The following is a 19,380-nucleotide window of genomic DNA, read 5'->3' on the forward strand; positions in this document are numbered from 1 at the left end:
GGTGGATAGAATCTACAGTAAGTCATCTCATGTTTTACAAAAATGAGACAATACATGTGGGAGATTTATTTCTCTGAAGAGTGTGAACAGTGCAGCAGAAAAACTGTATGTGTACATATACACAAAATATTAATGATGTGTAAATGGTGTCTTCAATCATAAGTTCATAAGTTTAGGAGACCATTCTGAATAAAAGTTCATGAAATAACTTACCTTGCAAATCACTTTCTTTCCAAAACTTTTTTTTTTTCTTTTTAAATCAAGAGGGACAAAAAACAATGCAACTTACTATACTATTAACAGCAATATTAATTATCTTCTACTCAGTCTTTTCATTTACAGACTTTAAAGGACTTTTAAAAGAATAGTAATTATCTTAACTATATCTACTTCCAATGGCTAGAACATATTCCTGATTCCACATCTTTTCCACTGGACAACACCAGCCATAGAGACAACATATTTACGCATACTGAAATGAAAGGTGTCACTCAACATTTCTGTACACTCATCAGATGTCATAAAATCACCATGTGATACAAATGCATCATGAGAAACTTTAACAAAAGAGAGTAACAAGACAAATTGTATGTCTGTAATATTCAAGGCTGCAAAAAATGGAAGTATATTTACAGATGTATATTTGATTTTGTTTCTCCCTGTTGGCTATAGTTGGTATGCAAGTTAGCAGAACTCTGAATTTGTATGAAGAGCACTTTGACTGAAAATTGGTCTTAAAACAGATTTCAAAAATGACAAGAATTTCACTGAAAAGCATTGTGCTCCCATTTTAGTACAAAGACGTTATCGTCTGAAACTTCTGTCAAAATTCCCATTAGTGATCATTTGAAATATCATTGCAATTTTTCCACATACCATTTTGACACCAGCACTGGATTAATCTCATGCAACTTTCGCCATCTAAATATTATGCAGCTAGTCTAAATTGTCTGTCATGGTTCCCCACATAGTTGATGGAGAAATGCAGACATCTTTTGCAATGAATCAACACAGTCCTCCAATCCCATCCCCAGCCATCCCACACTGTGCCTTGGGAAAAGGATAACAGCAAGGTGTGAAACCTGCCACGCTCCCAGGATCACATACCATGGACACTGCACAGACAAGCAAGAGCTTAGGCACTACAGAAGAAACCATGAGATAAAAATGCTTGGAAGATAAGAGATTTACATTCTAATTCCAAAACTGACATTTGTTGCTATTGTTTTTTATGCATTATCCTTGTTCGTGGACAAGAAGTCCACTCTACCTGTGTTTCAGCTGGGAGCTCTGTTAATCCTTCTCTAGTGTCTGTCAGTTACACCACAAAATCCGGGTTAATTTGCAGTCTTCAAGCCCAAAGCATACAGCAGTCAGAGCACAAACAAAATGAAGCCGTTTTCTCTACTGTCTTTTGTCACCAACTCCATAGTTTTTAATGGACCGTCACAAAATGTTAAAATCATCGCCTAAGTGGGAAGACGGTGGAGCTCCACTGCAGATGGAAGAATTGTCTAAAGAAGCAGTGGTACGAGCATCCCCATGAGTGCTAAGCTCCTCCCGTAATAATCTGCTCAGAAAAGGGATAAAACAAAAGGGAAATACGGTGCTGTCCTGTAAGTTAAACACAACCCTACGTCTCTGTTTTCTCAGCTCTCACCTGAGTGTTTTCACTCTAAATTTGGGAATGAGGAGAAATAGAATAGAAATAAAGATCTCATATAGCTTTTGGATGTTTTCTTTTCTATGTAATAGAACTCAACTCGCAAGTACAACACCTCTTCCCTAACCATCACCTGCTGATGCACTTTGAAAACCTCAATATCAATTAAAATTGCTCTAAAGCAAATTTAAATAATGTAGATTCAGTACATAAATGCATCTACTACCTGCCCTTGCTCCCTAAGCTGGTCTGCAAAGACAAACTCACCAGTTTTTACAACTAAAGCACCAGTGCATAGATCATAGAACCTGTTGACATATCAAAAACTTCAAGTAGAGCAGCTCCCTAAAGCATGGTGGATCCATGAAATTACAGTTAGCAAAGAGAAACCATCTTTTCACCATCAGCAATGGATCTCTGTGGTCATACAGACACCAAATCCATTCTCCGGCTTTCTCTTTTTTCTAAAATCATGCCAAAAAGTCTGGGTTTAAAGAATGGAAAAGCTGAGGGTTCTCCCGCATCTCCTCCCAGTGAACTGATACACCTCCAGTTTTGGTTTGCAACTCTAAGAAGAGCAGATGTTGGGGCTGATCTAGGTTTTCACAGAGGCATAGTGTTAATACAGGGAAATACCACTGGGCAAGTGGTAAGCTGAGTAAAATGGTCCTGTAAGTGTACTACTACCCAGGAGGCCAGAAAGACAAGATCTAATCTGCTGTGAATCACTGAGCAATGCTACTTGTTGCTAGAGCTTATAAACCCACGTTTTAACAGAAGCCTCTGAAGCAGTTACAGAAGTTAGATCAAAACCTGACTATTCAATTCAGTCCCCAGAAAGCATGGACTGTGTTGTTTCAGGACTAATGACATGGCAACTGTGGTTAAACAAATAATGTTAATTGACATCTGCAACATTTTACCAAACGCACCAGTAAGAGTAATCAGTGCGTACTCTGGGTTTTACCACCAATTGCAGCTCTAGCACAACAAAGCAGTTAAGAGTGTAATTGTTTTCCGCCTCCTCTCCTCTGCTCAGGCATTTGCACAGTCTGTACCCACCAAGCACAATTCATTTTCATGATCCGCCCAGAGGGAACTGCTCTCCTGCTATTTTCAGCTCTTCTGTCAATTCTCTATTCTGGATCCTGTCACTGCCTTTACTCAGGGAAGTTGTCCAATGTTACCCACCAGTATGGTCTAGCTCAAGGCTTAGCCAAAGACATCAATGATAATTTCACACTGGTTTTACAGAACATCTGATGAACGTTATGCCCCTTCCTTGGGCATCCTCTCTTCTTTCTCCCCAGCACCTTCAAAGAGAAGCAGATACCTCAATCCATTTTACTTCATCGCTCTTAATGGCATGCTACTAAATTCTCTGTGCCATCTTTTATAAGTTATTGTCTCCTTCTCAAAGTCTTTATTTCATATTTATTTGAAGTGAAGGAAACCATCCCAGCCTTGTTGTTTACCTTCAACCCTTCTGCACCCCTGCTCTCTTTCATGACCTTTGCTTTCCTTACTATGCCTCTCCATCCTCTCAACCTCCATCTGATTTTTTTCCCCAACAACAAGCCCTCAAACCTGTGCCCTTCTGTTTTGTACCATGCAGATACTTCTTTCTTAGCTTTGATTACATTTTGCATTTCCTTATTCAAGCGCATCACCTCTTATCTATATTCCTACTGTATTCATATTTATAGCAAAAGGCTAACATCATTCTTTGTCAGACAACAATTAATCTTCGTGAACACCTTCCCTTTAGATAATAACCCATTTATCTTCCTTGATTTTGCTTCCTTAATTTCTTCTCACGTTTCACTTGGAGTTCAGTGTTTTCTTTGTGACCACCTTCAGCATAAATTCAATGGTGGCTCTTGCATAGTCTTGCCTCTTTTCACCTGCACTTTGACATTATGTCAACCGCTTCCTCAAAATCCCGCAGAGGCACAAAGTCTTTCATGTTTCTTTCCTTATATCATACTATGGCACTTCCACCTTCAAACAAATGTGCAGTTGTTAAAGCTGGATGATTCATCTCTCAGAATAATTTGATCTAAGCTAATTGTCTAGACATGCAAATTGAACCTCTGTCTGGAGGTATCTCCCACTAGCAACACGGGAAGCTTACAGCAAGGCTGTGCTTTTTTGGCACCTGAAGATAAGGGGAATGATTTCCACACTATCTGTAATATTCTAGTGGTACCACTTCTATTTTCCACACGGAGAAACAAAAAAATTATGGGAACTGGTGACCTGCTCACAACCAAGGCAGAAAGGCAGCAAGCAGAAATGGGATCAGATCAGGGCTCACAAACTTCTGATCTTCATTTCCAGACTTCACCTTTGCCATAGGGTTCCTGGTCTGTTCTATGCCATTACCCCAAAACTGTTACATGAATCACTTCTTTCAAGTCTTATAAGAATGAGATGAAACTTAAGGTATGTGAGAGAGATTTGTGAAAAAGTTTTTTTTTTGTTGTTTGTTTCCCACTTCTTTAGTAAGGTCTGTTTGTCCTATAAGAAGTATGCATTTAACCTGAGAAAAAACATACTACTAAATATGTCACTCCATGTGACTTAATTTTGCTTTTGTAGTGTTCCACAGAACTATCCAGTCACATAAATCTATGGCATAACCATTTATATCCCTGTTTCTTGTTCTGATGGTCTCAGGCCTGGCTTCTCCAATTTGATGCTGCTCAGCAACCCTTAAAAAGAATGAATTATCACACCTCTTTTCATATGTCCCAGTCATTACAGCAAATAATGAAACACTGGGGTAAGCTGCCTGGAGAGTTTTTGGAGAGCTTAAATTTGGAGATCTTTAGGAAAAGGTGTCACAAAGATCTGATAAAAATGACAGAGGTGGAGCTAGTCCTGACTTGGAGACTAAAACTGACCTCAAGGAGTCTTCCATGCCCTGTAGTTCTGCAAGTGTTAATATCCCTATAACACCACTATTGGTTAACCACAATTAGTAACACTAATTGGTTACTGAAAGAAGTAAAATTAAGAAGCTTTCAGTGCATTTTCAACTGCCTTACTTGATTCTGGAGCAGAAGCTAAGCTTGTACTAGTCATCAAACCAGGTATACACGTAGATAAGTAGCAACTGCTCCACTGGTTACTGACCACAAAGAAGGAGAAAACCTGGTATCTATCTATATCCTTCATATCTAAAAACCTGACATATCCACGTCTCCTTTTTCACTCCCACTTGTGGCACTGAAAGATCTGGGTTTAGTAATAAAAATCCATAGAAAATGGGTATCATCATCCACTGTGAAAATCTGACAAACGGATTTAGTCCTTAAATTACAGACATCAAATACAAAGTAAGGTAGATTTTACAAGTATTAAAAAGGGTAAAATCATGCATTGAGTTTACATAGACCAATAAAAAACCATAAACCAAAAAAAAAAAAAAATCCTAGAAATAAACATAGCATGTAACAATCCAATTGAACTACTGAATGCTCAGCAATGTAAACCAGCTTTTAGCGAGGTTCTCACGCACACCCTGCTTCCACAAGATGCTTATAAAACCATAGAGAAAGCTCAGTGCAATGTGCATTAACACCTACAGGAGATTATGTTTCCGTATCTGTTCTTATTGCGGTTTTCATCTTCCTTGGCTGTGTCCCAGGATGCCGTCTGCCCCTCGGGTAGTGCCTGCGAAATAAACAATAGTGGAGTGTTTATAAAAATCTGGCCAATGCCTTCAGGTGGATTAAGATGACAGATGAGGGCAAAAATAAAGGCACTGCATAATTCAGTAGTCAACTAAGCAAACAGCTGTTCTCGAGGAAAGGGCACATCTACTATCGCAAAAAGCAGAGCTTGGTGCAGACCATTTGCATCTCTTGGCTTTTGCTAGCTGAGAATCATTTTCCTCCTGCAAGTTCAGATCTAAAAGGATCAGGAGAATTTGTTTCTGGCTGCACAGACACAGGTTAACCTCATTTCTCCCGTAGAACAGGGTTTGTGGAGATTTCACATATGTACACTGCTAAGAAAACCCAGATGGCAGGAACACGGGGCTCAGGCTCTCAGTTGAGCATGTACAGTGGTTTAAACTATTTCTATGTTAGCGATGGGGTGATGTAATACAAATCACTAGCTGGTTTTCTCTGAGGAAAAAAAAAAAAAAAAAGCTCAGGGTTTCAGGGTTTTAGATTATGTCTAAAGACGGGAGGCAAAAGGAGGTAAAACATACTCATGAACTATGGAAATAAATCATCACTTTCCCCAAATTTGCCCTTTTGCTTGAGAAAGGATGGGTTAAGGAAACCAGCAGCAGACAGCGCTGCTTTACCACACAGCTTGGTCCTGCAGCTATTCTGAACACAAGCGAACGAGCCACTTTCCCCTTGACACAAGCCCAGGAAGGATTGGAGAGGCAGAGCCAGGAAAACGGCAGCTGTGCCGGGGTCTGGCTGGAGGACGGTCCTGCCTTCCTTGGAAGATGGCCTGGACTATCCACCCACAAGCAGGACGACCTCTCTCCGTGTCTCAGGACCACCGGGGATGCCAGCAGCAGCAGCTGAAAGCAGCTGTCACAGCAGTGCTCGGCTGGAACCGCAGCGGCACCGGCCGGCTGGGCACGGCTGGCACCACAACGCGAACAGAAAGCCACCAACGAGCTGCAGACAATTGGCAGCAGCTGCACCCAGCCCAGCCATCATTTGTGCTGAACACACAGGTGGGAAAAGAACGGCTTCCACTGAGTTTTCTCCATAGATCTGCCTCCTTCAAGATCTACTCCCTAACACGAGCCGATATTACTAAAAACAACAGCAACGTTACAAATTGCATTATTTATGGTCCCCGGGGAATTGCGGAGTTTTTAGACTGCTCTCATTGGGGAATCATATCTGCCTTAGCTAGCAGCAGGTAGTTTGACACAGCTGTACTGGAAAATGAATTTATATTCATCTTCACAAGTGATCCAGGTCTATTATGGTGCCTGAATGCAATAGCAGAGAGACACAATTATTAGGATCTACAACACCGGCCTTGCAATTAAACTTAATATGAGCAACCCCCTGGCAGACCAGATCGTTGTGAATTTCCCCCAAAGGGGTTCCAGGACAGAAAATGTCAGGCAGTGCAGCACTGCCACGAGCCTTGCTGACAAAAGACAGGCACAGCGAGTTCCTATTCAAAAGCCCAGGAGAAAGAGTAATAACTGTAATTGGTGAGGGCTTTGATCACACATATATTTCCTTTACAGACAGCTGTTTCCAAATAGCAGCTCATCTCCTGAGCACAAAAAAACAACAAACCCAAACAAAAAGCAAAACAAAACCCACAAAAACCTACACACAATGAAAAAAAAAAAAATCCCTGAGTAAAAGAAAAGAGGTGAGGAAGGTTCATTTTCATCTTCAAAGACTAAGGAAAAAGGTGCCTTATTTTTCTACTAATATCAAATCACAGCAGATTGACCAGAGAATGGCAACAGTCATTAAACACGTAATCACAGCCATCTGAAAAGGGAAAATAAATAAGTAAATGTCTCCCTCATCACGTCCATGGGGGGGTAGGCTGTCTTGGCCAAATAAAATATGTTTAGGTCCAATAAATCCCTTCTAAGCTAACCTTGTCCTTTCAGGTGATTTGAACATGAAAGTCTCCATTGAAATTCATGTTTTTATATTTGCCTGAGATAGTCTCCAAAGATTTCAGAACATGGGATTTTTCATCTCACTCGAAACCAGAGAATTCTCTGCGTTTTATGAAACTACCCCTCCCTGAAGAAATGAAAGGGGGGGATCTGGCTGGTGAGGAACACAAACTGCCTTTGCAGAGTGCACCCATACCCCTGCTTCTATAAAACAGATCGGAGTAACTGCACATATCCAGGTGGTACAGCATTGGCAATTTTGTTGTGATACCACTAAAAACTGAGAATTAAAACTGCATTAGAAATACAAAGGCAAAAGTATCAATTATAATTAATATAAGTTGCATCCAGAAAAAGAGAAGCATTCCTAATGTTGTTTTTTGTTTTTTTTTTTTTTTTTTTTTCTTGAGTTTAGGTTTGTACAATACTTATTTCCATGATCTCAAAAAGGAATATTTCTGTTTCTTTCTGCAGTATTGTTAATAGCAAACCAGGACAGACAGATCTCTTGGCTATCAGTATTTGACCCATGTGTGATGCTTCTACACGAAACACTCCAAATGCTTCTTTGTTCAATTTGCTAGCTGTAAAATTCTGGTGTTAAAAATCTGAATTTAATTTTTAAGCTTTTCTTTCTTTTCTTCTTCTAGAGAAGTTTGTAAAAATTCATGCTGAAATATCATCCCAGTAGTGGAATTTATCCTATAATGAAGCTTTTAAAACTAAAATGATCTAATTTTTATCTGAAATTGCAGGGCCATATCTCTACAAGTCTCTTTATCTTGATTAAAATTTCCAAGCACCATGGCCCAAACATAACCAAAGAGTTCACATTCAATTGAGACTTAGTGCAAGCCAATATACGTTTCCAATGGATGCATTTAGCTAATTTGCAGTTTGTTTTTCATTTAAGTAGGAAAACCTGAATCATTCATTTGCTCTGATGCGCCCCAATGCTGTTGTATTCTTGCCAAAGGCAACACTATCAATTAAAAGCCTTGCTGCTCATCTCACAGCTCGCCACAAAGTCCTGAGCATCTTCCTGCAGCCTCCAGCTTCTCAACACTGGTGGCAAAACTCTTCCAATGACTCTGCTGTGACCCAGGATGAGAAACTGCTTTGGCTAAAAAAGAGAAAAAAAAAATACCCCAAAAAGCCCTGAAGAGAAATATTTCAGCCAGTTCAGCTCCCCAGTCTGGTACAGAGCAAGGACATAAAAAGCATTAAGCCAACACAATCCAAGGACGGCATATATAGTGACAACCCTACTGCCAAACATTTTGTAATGTCATATCATAGCCTGAGCTCCCGGACCTACTCTTTTGACCAGATAAAGGCTGTATAGCCAGCCAGAAATGAGCAGGTTAAAATCCAGAGGTGACTTCAATGCACTGAAGCCTGGCAGTAGCAAGATTCCTGAGGAAGGAGCCACAAAATCCAAAATAAATAACAGTCTCAGTAATGCAGCAAGAGAAATGTACGTTAGTGACATCCTAAATCATTTTTGAAAATGAGTTTGGATACTTAAGCTTATTATCTCTGCAGCCAGTAATTGGTGCTCGCAGTATGGCTATGGGACCAGTCTAGCAGCTCACAACAAATCAGGGCTGATATGTTCTGAAAAAGGAACAGGTGACAGTTAAACAAGTCCCATGTAAATGTTTATGGCCGTGCCTAATCCCAAACAGTGCCGTCTACTTCCAGTGTCAGTGATATATTTTTCTCTTGAGGTGCACACATTTGATTGCTAAAACAAACAGCAGTCACTCTGGCCTCAGGTGCAGCAGGCTGACCCCAAATAATGCACATGCTGCAAGTGCTGACAGGTTCCCGTGTTCACACACACAGTTATCAGCCAGTTCACAGAAGCAGTGACACCACTTACGCAACCACATCCTGGTGTGGAGTTAGATGTAAGATGCAGGCACACGAAAAATTTTCCATGATGCCCCCAGTAAAACACATTACCTGTGCTCTAGTGCTCTGCAGTTGAAGGGGTACAAAACAAATCTTGAATGCAATTCCCTGGTTTCTCAGTGGAAATGGGAATGTACAGAGATAAGAGATTGTCATGTATGACTGATACATTCTGTTCAAAGTGATTTTTCATGAGAGTAAAATTGTTTGCTAACATGTCACTAAGTAGGCTCTCATTTATGCTATCAATCTGCAAAGTAAACAGAAAATCAGCGTCTTAGAAGAAAAAACATACAGACAGATGACACTAATATTAGTGTATGAAAACAGATTTTAAGAGACACAAAAATAAAATTTCAGGTCTTTTCTTTTTAAGCTTTTATCAACCATTTTGCAAAATGTTTTGCAAAACAGGCTTTCCAGCTTTACATTTCTCAAGATTTCAGCCAACTTAAATCCACCCTTCCTACCTTCCAGGATTTACAACACTCCTCAACATCCTCCCTGCAATTTGCAGTATTGCTGGTGGTGGCTGAAAGCTGCTTGGAGCCAAAGTGCTACCTGCAGCCCATGCTCTGAAATCCAAATTCCACCACCTAAAAGGACTGCCACTTAGGGCAATTGCCTCTGATTGAAGGGTAGAACAGCAAAAGTGATTTGAGAGCTTGTGGCATTCTCCAGGCTATTTCTTGTAAAGAAAGGAATTATGCAAATGTATATAATGTCATCATCATTATATACGTATGTAGATAGCACTTTCTGGGAAACGCAGAACTTGTGGAGCTGAAAGTTGCATTGACATTTTTCATGCTAATGTGTTATTTTGATAATTACCAATGCCAGTGCCAGAAAATTACATATATGCCAGCACCTGTTTTCTTCTTGAACATCAAGAACTAGATCTTAGGGCATCTGTAATTGAGCTGAATTCAGCTTTGGGTACTACTCATGGAACTGGAGGCCAAGGGGGGCTAAGTAAATCTCCTTAGAGAATTAATACCCTTTTTCCATATTAAACCAAGCTCTTTGTATCGATACTTCAATTAGTGTCCCTGATTGTGGGGCATGAGTGACTAGCCCTGGTTAACATACAGTTACCAGCAACATTTGTTATGACAGTCTTTGATGCTGTCTGATTAAAAAAATACTCCCTGGTGACAACCAGAAAAAGATTGCCTCTCAATTACAGCAAACCCCAGCATCAATGATATAAACCCCATGGACTCCGACTTGCAGGGTGGAAAAGTGAGCTGTTTTCATTAAGTAACTTATTTTTCACAGCTGTTATGTTATTTTTAAGTAGTTTTAATGCCACTATGCATATTAATTACTTATTGCCTTCCCACAAGCTTACTACATTCATTATAATTATCGCTTGCTACAGCAAAGTCTCACATATGTTTGATGCTATTTCCCTCTTCTGTTCTCTCTCCTCTAAATGTATATTTGTCTTCCAACTCCTCCCCAGTGCCACACTTCTTCCTGGCATTTGGATTAAATTCCTGGTCACTCCAACTATTTGACCGCAGGGTGGAAGGGCTGCTTTCATATTTTCAGCTTACTCCTTGCCCCTCTCTTCACACAGAGTTGCAAGAGTAGGTCTGCTGAACATATTCTGAGCCAGAGGTTTGAGCATTCTGGAAAACTCCATCTTCATTTAAGCTGCACAAGGCTGCTGCCTTTGCCTTTACAGTTCTGCGTGCAGGTCATTAAGCTGTGATTTAACTTGATCAATTGCTACAGAGTATTTGGGTCTCCAAAAAAAAAAAGCAAAAACCCTTCCTTTTCATAAACCCTGCTTTGCCCTATCGTCAACTAAAGCACATCAATAAATTAAGGACTATGGGACTCCAAATCCTTCACGGAGTTCAGCAACTATTAAATATTTACTATCCACTCTTTAATGGAGAGAGTGCACACGAACACAATGTAATTCTCTTACCACTGTATTAAACACATTTCCTCTGGACCAGAGAGCCACCAAAGATTGCTAGTGCTGTAAAATCCTAGCCTTATAAACAGAAATAAGATGGAGGAAGGAAAGGATTAAGAGGGTGAGTGAATCAAGGCAAAGATGCTTTTCACAATGGTTATCCTCCCCTCCCAAGCATCTGTCCCTTAGGACTGCCACTCTTCTACTTATTCACGTGAGTGAAGGTTCCTCTCACCTCATACTCCTCTTTAAATCCATAGCCCTGTCCTCGCTTCATCTGGGTGATGTGCTGCAGCAAGTCGGCCACTCGGATGGCTGGCTGGAACTGCCCCCGGGGGTAGGACATTTCCACCGGCTCGCAGCTCCGGTACGGGTGGGTCTGGATAGTCAGGGTTGGCTGGGTCATCTCTCCATGGCTACTGTCTGTTTTAAAGACAGGGAGGCAAAACAAGCTTTCACCTATCTGTGAGTTCCACTCTCATTCCTTCTCCACTTCTTTGTTTCTCCACCACCCCATAGGTTGGTGCAGGCAAAAGAAAGTAAAGAAATAAGTAAGAAACACACACTTGCCTACAGCTGCCCAGAAACACTAACTCACATTCAAATATTTTTTAAGTCAAGGAGACAAACTCAGAGATGGGAAGGGAATAAACAGCTTGTCAGGCACAACAAGTATATAGCATGTATAGTGAAATAGCAAGTTTGTGAGTGCTGTGTAACGACTCCACTCAAGTTACATACCTTTCTTCACAGACCTGCAAAGAACAGGACCAAAAGATACATACAGATGAGCAAGATATTCAAGCAAGATTTGGGGTGTACAATATGAGATAAGTGAAAGGGGTCCAGGTTAATAGCAAACAAATTATTAGCATTTCAAATAAACCACAAAGGATGTTAGAAGCAAATTAAACTGCTCTGCAAATTCAACTCTAAAATTTATGCCAATTGCAAAGATGTGATGTTATGAGAAAGAATAAAAGAACGCAAAAATAGTTTCCTTGCATGCACAATCTTAAAATTCAGATGTATAAAAACATAAAGCATTCCTTTTTGATATAAATATTTTAGAAATCTCTATCACTACATAGATGGAATTGTAACCTCTTATACTCCCTGCAAAACTGCAAATGCATAACAAAATCCTCCTGTTGAACTAACAGCTAATAACGTGAATAGCCAAACAATTGACTACCAAAATATTTATTTTTAACAAAAGAAACTGAGAGTAGCTGAAAAATTTAAGTTTTTATCTACTAGAATTGACCAGATTTATAGTTGGCCAAATAAACTGTTGGTTTTTTTTCCCTATGATTACAGGTATCTAAAGATCATAGAACCACAGACAGTTGAGGTTGGAAGGGACCTCTGGGGTTCATCTGGTCCACCCAACTGCCCAAGCAGGGACACCTGTAGAGGGATGTCCAGGGCCCAGCCCAAGCAGCTTGTGCAGAACTCCAAGGAGGAGACCCCACAACTTCTCAGGGCAACCTCTGCCGGTGCTCTGTTACCCAGGCAGCACAGAAGTGCTTCCTGATGCGCTTGGGTTCTTTGGCCTTAACATCCTGCATCAATTCTTTCTGGTCTCAGCCAAAGCTAGCCCCTGTTAGCAAAGAGAAAATATATTTTCCTCTAACCGCTTTAAAAAAAAAAAAAAAAAAAAAAAAAAAGATGACAATCACATACACAAGGTTCATTTCGTACAGAAAGCTTACTGAAAAGAAGCCTGAACACTATCCCTTGTCAGCAATACTACAGTCATGCTTTAGAAGGGATAAAGAATGAATAAATCAAGTTGCAATTTCAGGGTGATTTTTAGAGACAAAAATATGGCCAGTGTGCTATTGTAAACATTACTATCCTTGAGAAATCACCATGAAGATTCGATCACAAGCAGTCAGGATCTCTGCTCTGTCCCTCATTGCAAAATTGGGCAGGAGCAGACAGATTAGGGCATTAGAGCGCCTTTTCAGCAGATGGCAAAACAATGACATGACAAAACATGACAAATAATGCTTTAGCTGGCTTACTGTTATATTGGAGGGAAGATACCAAGACAGGCATATGCTCTGTTTTGAAGTTATAGGACTACAAGAAGGCGAAAGGAATGACAGCAGTGGACACACGGCCACAGGGCAAGCTGTGAGATAAACGAGACTGGTGGTTGAATGATCAGGGATGCTGAACATATCCTGCTTCTTCTGAAACAAATTACCATCAAATTGACCACCTGCTTTGAAGATCAGGCTACTGGATTTAAGGATTTCTGAAGCTCAGTTTCTCATAAACATAGTCACATTCCTTGGACGCTCCAAGATTTATAGAGCTATGGTTCTAGCGAAGCAACCCTCACATACAAAATGTGAATAAATTTGGGATTTAAGGAAGAGTAACATCCAAAGCATTTGTATAATCATCCCTAATGCTCCAACTAATGACAGTGTGAGAACTCTGAACAGAGGGAATTTCAAGGCTTATTAATTCCCCTAGTTGGATTCGCTTTCCCCGTGCATCTTTCCTCCCCTATTCCCTATTAACCTTCTGTAATGGAGAGGAAAAGATTTTTACTGCGGACCATTTCCGACAGACGTACTATGCTTAATTTTCCATCATTAGGTTTAATACAAACCCAATTTCACAACTGGCTTCTCTGAAGAACCTACATGTAATGCCACATTTTTATCAGCCCCAATTAAAAAACATTACAATATCCCTACTCGAGAGGGAGTCTTAAAACTAATGTGCGGTTCTAGTGCTAATACAGTCAGGGCACACGCAGAGCACAGGCTACTTGTGAAATGGAGCTCAGATCAGTCAGCTCCTTCATGGGATATTATTCATCTTCTTCAGATCCTTTAATTCTGGTATATTTGGATCTCTTCTCCCAACAGTATCCTTGGAAGAGGTGAAAGCCAGAAAAGCAGCCCCTTTCCAGAATAACTTCCTTAAACTAGGCACCCATGTTCTGAATCTGGAAGTAGGAGATGCCCAGCAGCAAAGAAGGGTCTGACTCTGGCCTCTAAGTTTACAACAACAACTGTGATTCTGGTCTCTTGGGTCAGACAGAAATATTACAAAATCCACTGATTGTCGTAACAGCTCTTGCGGTGTGGTCTGCAGCATCACCTTTCACCCAGCCAAGTGTTTCTCTAAGAAAAACCCAAGTCACGCAATCTGGGTCATCCTGCTCTCAAGCCTAGAGCACACGGAGCTGACACTGGGAACATCACCTCTGATGGATTTCTGTAACAAAAGCATCTTGAATGCCCTCTGTGCACTATATGATCCAAAAGAAAACCACAGAAAATCGGCACAGAAATTTGCACCAACTCAGGAGGGCTGTTGGTTCTTTCCATGAGCATCTTATCTAGACAAGGAAAATACTGGAGGGGCTTTTATGGAGATAAATTACAATGTATGAAGCGAGTCTAGTGTTCATATGTTCTGCTAATAAAGCCTGATGCAAGAAACATATTGTTCCCGGTCTAATCACACCACAAGTCTGAACCTAAGCATGGTTAATGAGGCGCTCAAGCAAGGCCCTACACCTTCTCTCAAGATGTGCTGTTTACAGCAATTTGTGAACAATTCAAAACGCAGGGCAGGAGGGGAGGTAGCAGCAAACCCATCTCTCACCAGGACAATCAACCGGGAGTCTTCAAATGTTTACAACCAGGCTATGCCTTTCCTGCAGGCTGCAGCAATAAAAGGCATCTCGTGCCTTCTGGCACTGCTACTACTGGAAAAGCCAACAAAAACACCAGCCCCTCAACCCCTCAGATTCTGCTGTAGTTGTTGCACTGACGGGAAGTCACAGCACTCTTCCATAGTCCCTCCAGTCTGTCCCCTTTCCACATCCACCCTAATCTTCTGCAAACAGGGAGGAGGTTGTAGGACCAACTGCCCTTCCGCTGAAGTTCTGCTGGTGCCTCCAGAGCACTTGTGCCTTTAGTGAGTTTTCAATGAGAAAAACAAATCAAGAAAAAAGTTGGTTTTGGTTTTGGTTTTGAAAACATGCTTGAAATAATCAACTGAAATTGAAATACTCATAAACTAGTAAACACAGAGTCATGCATCAGTTTTTTTTGGATTATATTTCATGTGCCCATCTTATTTCTAGCAATACGTCCTCATTCTGTTGATAGGAACACAAACCACATCTGACTGCATACCAAAGATGGGCTACAGCATCGAGAAATAATCCAAACCCAAAGATTGCAAGAGATGGTGATTCCATCCTGACCCTAAAAGTTGTGGCAATGGTTAATTACCCCTGTTGCCTAAACATTTCTTAATTGCAACTTGATTTTATTTAGCTTCAGTTTCCAGACACTGAATCTTATTATACCTCCTGTTAGATTAAAGAGCCCTCTGAGTATTTGAAAACTTGACCTATGTAGGCACTGATCAAATCACTTCTCCAGTTTCTCTTTGATAAAGTAATTTGATTGAGAGCTTCTGAAGTCTCATTAGGGCAGAGCGTTCAGGGCTCCAGTTCCTTCCCAGACCCATCTCTGATTTTGCCAAGTTCTTTTTGTGCAGATGTAAACAAAGCAGTTATTCTGCATGTTGCTGGAAACACACTGTTTGTAATAGGCTTTTTTCTAATATTAGCAGCTGCAACAGGAAAATATTTTGTCAGCTTGTTTGTTAACCCTTCTTAGTGCAACATGCTTTATCCCCACACTAAGATGCCCGTTGCCAATGCAGGTATTTTGTTTTCTTGAAGCTGACACTTTCATTACCAGCCTATTAGTTCACAGAACACCCTGAAATTTTGCAAAAGACATTAAATCAACAATTCACTGGCTCCCACATAACTTCCTGATGGTGAAACTCTTCAGGCATCTCAACTTATCTGTTAGAGGTGTAACTGCAGATAATCAAATTTAACAACACTGACTACACTTTTAATATTCACAAGCTCTCCTTGCTTACAAGAAATGGTACTTCTGTGACTCTCTCCTTTGCTGGAGAAATAACCATAAACTTGCTGAAGTCACCCGTGAGGTTCTGCTCTGCCAAGAGAAACACAAAGGAGTGCTGTGTGCTGAGAAAAGCCCCAGCAGAGGCCGGCAAGGTGGCATCTTCCCCCACTTGGCGAGTAGCCCTGAGGGTGAGATATTATTGCCTGCCTGCTACTACACCACCTTCTATTATATACTTTCGTTGCTGCCCAGACAACTAAAATAAATATCTCCCTCCATGGCAAAAAACGATACATTTTTCTGTAGATGTCAGCAATAAAGTGAAGAGCAGCTGAGAAATTCAGAGTCGCAGCCTGCAAGTGGCTGCATACAGCCAGACCCCTGTGCAGCGTCCCAGTAAGGCTGTTGGGAGTCACCTCTGGGGCTGAAGCTCTGGATCCTTTTACAGGCATTCTCGTTTCATAAACCTGGTTTTGGTACCCTGAGAGATACCTAGACACATATTATGTCATTGCCCTCAGATTAGAAAACTAACCTAATGCCTCAAACAACTGAAAGCAATGTTGTGCTGATGTGTAATCTTCAGTATGTAGGGAAGTTTCTTTCAAAACTTTTACTTTAATATCCCCGATTTCCACTTGTTACTGAAATGACAGGCATATTGCCTCTGTTTATATTTTTATTCTCTTAGCCTTGGTAAGTGTGTAACACAGTAAGACATCCTTTGCACAAAATAAATTATATTTTGAGCGGTGTTTGTGATGGATTTAATTACACACATCCAATCTCTCTCTACTAGAGCAATGGCTGTTGATTACTTGACATCTTCCAAGTACGACTACAGGACAACTAATCTCTCTTCCCCTACCACTAGGGATATGGAGCTATCTGGTAAACTAATTTGCTTTTTGAGTGTTTTATTATATGATAAATATCCAGCTATAATATACCACATGCAAGCCAAAGTCAAAACATCATCTGTCTTATGAGATCAACTGAGCTAGAAAAGGCAAGTTCCTTAACCAAAAGCCTTCTTGACAGAACAAATCATTCATTTCACAGGTTATGAAGAAGCCACATGGCTGGAGAAAATAATTTTCTCTAGATTTCAGAGAATCACTTGATAAATACTAGCAAAAGTATATTCTAATCTTATAAAAATTATTGATTTTTTTTTCTTTAGTATAGAAGAAAAAACACACTGTTTTTAGACGTGAGGAAGATGCTTTGGTGACATGGGCTAAAACTGGGGACTACTGAGTACCTGTACAACTGTGCAGCTGTTCAGATTTGTGGGACCTCAACAAAGCAAACCTGACTCATAGGTGAAAAGATGCTGTCAGATCTGCCTACCTTACAGAGCAATACAGTAGCTGAAAAGCTACTGGCAACTTCAAAACAGCACAGAAAAACAGAAGCCACTAAAGAGGAATTTTCCAAGCCACGGGATCATATGCAGACGGAAAGAAACCTAAGGGAAACTCAGCTCAAGCAACAGCCCTCAGTGGCATGCTCCTCCGCTGCACATCAACATTAGCACAGTGACTGGACGTGAAAGCCTCTCCCACAGCCCCTTATGGACTGACATGGACCAGTCGGCTACAGATACAATTGAACAGATCAAGCCACTCGTTTTCAAGTTTTCAATATGTAAAAATCACTCATCTTGCAATTTATGTCAGTAATGTGAGACTTGCTAATGAACCAATATCAGCTTCTTTATACCTTTTCAGTTCTTGAAACATTAGGTTGTGGATAAATCCAGAGCAGAATGAGTGGGCATGGGCAAAAGCCCATCCATGCTATAGAACAGTGAACATCAGAGCAAATTTTTGTCTTTCTAAACGCAAGCCAGATTTTGTGCTAGACGTCACAACAGTGACCTTTCTCTGCTTTCACCCATCTGCAAGGAACTACGAGGCATCGCAGTCCATCCTCTCTGCAGGGCAGGGACTCTTATTATCAGGATATTCTTGATTAAGTGAAATGAAAATGACACAAGGGTGTAGTGGGTTTATGTGGCAAGGTTTTGGTAGCTGGGGGCTGCAGCAGTGGCCTCTGTGAGAAGAACCCAGCAGCTGCCCCATGTTAGATAAGGGCCAGTTTCAGCCGGCTCCAAAGGCTGAATATTCAATAGCAGCTGGGAGAGTGAGGAGTGAGAAACAGGCTTACAGACACCAAGGTCACTGAAGAAGGAGGGCAGGAGGTGCTCCAGCTGCTGAAGTTCCCCTGCAGACTGTGGTGAAGCAGGTTGTCCCCCTGCAACCCATGGTGTACCATGATGGTGCAGGTTTCCAGAAGTTCCCCTGCAGCCCATGGTGGAGCAGGCTGTCCCCCTGCAGCCCATGGGTCTCCCATGGAGCAGATCTCCATTCTGCAGCACATGGAGAGGAGCCCACGCAGGAGCAGGGGTCTGTGGGGAGCCGCCACCCATGGGAGACTTGTGCTGGAGCAGTTTGCCCCTGGGGGATGGACCAATAACAATAAATTTCTTTAATCTCCCTGTGCTGAGTCTGTTTTGCCCATGATGATACTTGTTGAGTGATCTCCCCATCCTTATCTCAACCTTTGGGCCCTTTTCATCGCGTTTTCTCCCCCTTTCCCTTTGAGGAGGGGGAGTGAGGGACTGGTTGTGGTGGATCTCAGCTGCCCACCTGAGTAAAACCACCATAAAGGGAAAGGCACGCTGGCTCCCCTGAAGAACCTGCCCTGACGACGTATGCTGAATATCTTTGAGAGCCACTGGCTATGCACATTTTCTCCCAAAACAGCCTCCACTGTGGTATTATCTCCCCTTCAGACTTTACATTAGTGGTACAACATGGGCCTTACTGAAATATTAAAACCAGGGAAATTAACTCCTTCACTTTTTAGTATTAAATATTCACTTCCCTAGCAAAGATACTTGTGAAAACCATTAAATCTAGAGATGTCTACAACTATAAGGTAAAATTACAGAGCTAAAAACATGCATTACATAAAAAAGTATTAATCAAGCATAAGATAGGGTAGAGGCAAAATAAATAAATAAATCCTCCGTATCTTATTATCAACAAATCATGTCACAGCCAAGCCTAGGGAGTCATCTACTATTGCAGATACAGAACATTTATTAGCAGAAGGCATAACAGATGGAACAAATGGCACTGAACTGCAGGTAATGCCCAAAGACAGATATTGGTGGTGGGATGACTGATGCCCTTTTTAAATCTTTTGCTTTCCCAGGAATGAATATTAATAAACGTCAAAAAATTAAACTTATTTTTCTCATACAGCATCACCCAATGTCTGGTGAATCTGTCTGAGA

The 19,380-nt window shown here is 41.0% G+C and overlaps 1 protein-coding gene across 1 annotated transcript in view; it reads right to left on the bottom strand.

Moving 5' to 3' along the window:
- The window catches only part of PTPRT (protein tyrosine phosphatase receptor type T), a gene marked incomplete at its 5' end in the record, with an annotated part of 444,059 nt that overhangs the window by 24,212 nt on the left and 400,467 nt on the right, over window positions 1-19,380 (bottom strand). Inside the window, 2 exons of the mRNA XM_082773668.1 lie at window positions 5,254-5,341; window positions 11,381-11,568. Coding sequence (XP_082629794.1) covers window positions 5,254-5,341; window positions 11,381-11,568 — 276 coding nt within the window. The remainder of the gene's footprint in view (window positions 1-5,253; window positions 5,342-11,380; window positions 11,569-19,380) is intronic.

The sequence above is a fragment of the Aythya marila genome (assembly GCF_965140915.1).
Source record: "Aythya marila genome assembly, chromosome: 16".
NCBI lineage: Eukaryota > Metazoa > Chordata > Aves > Anseriformes > Anatidae > Aythya > Aythya marila.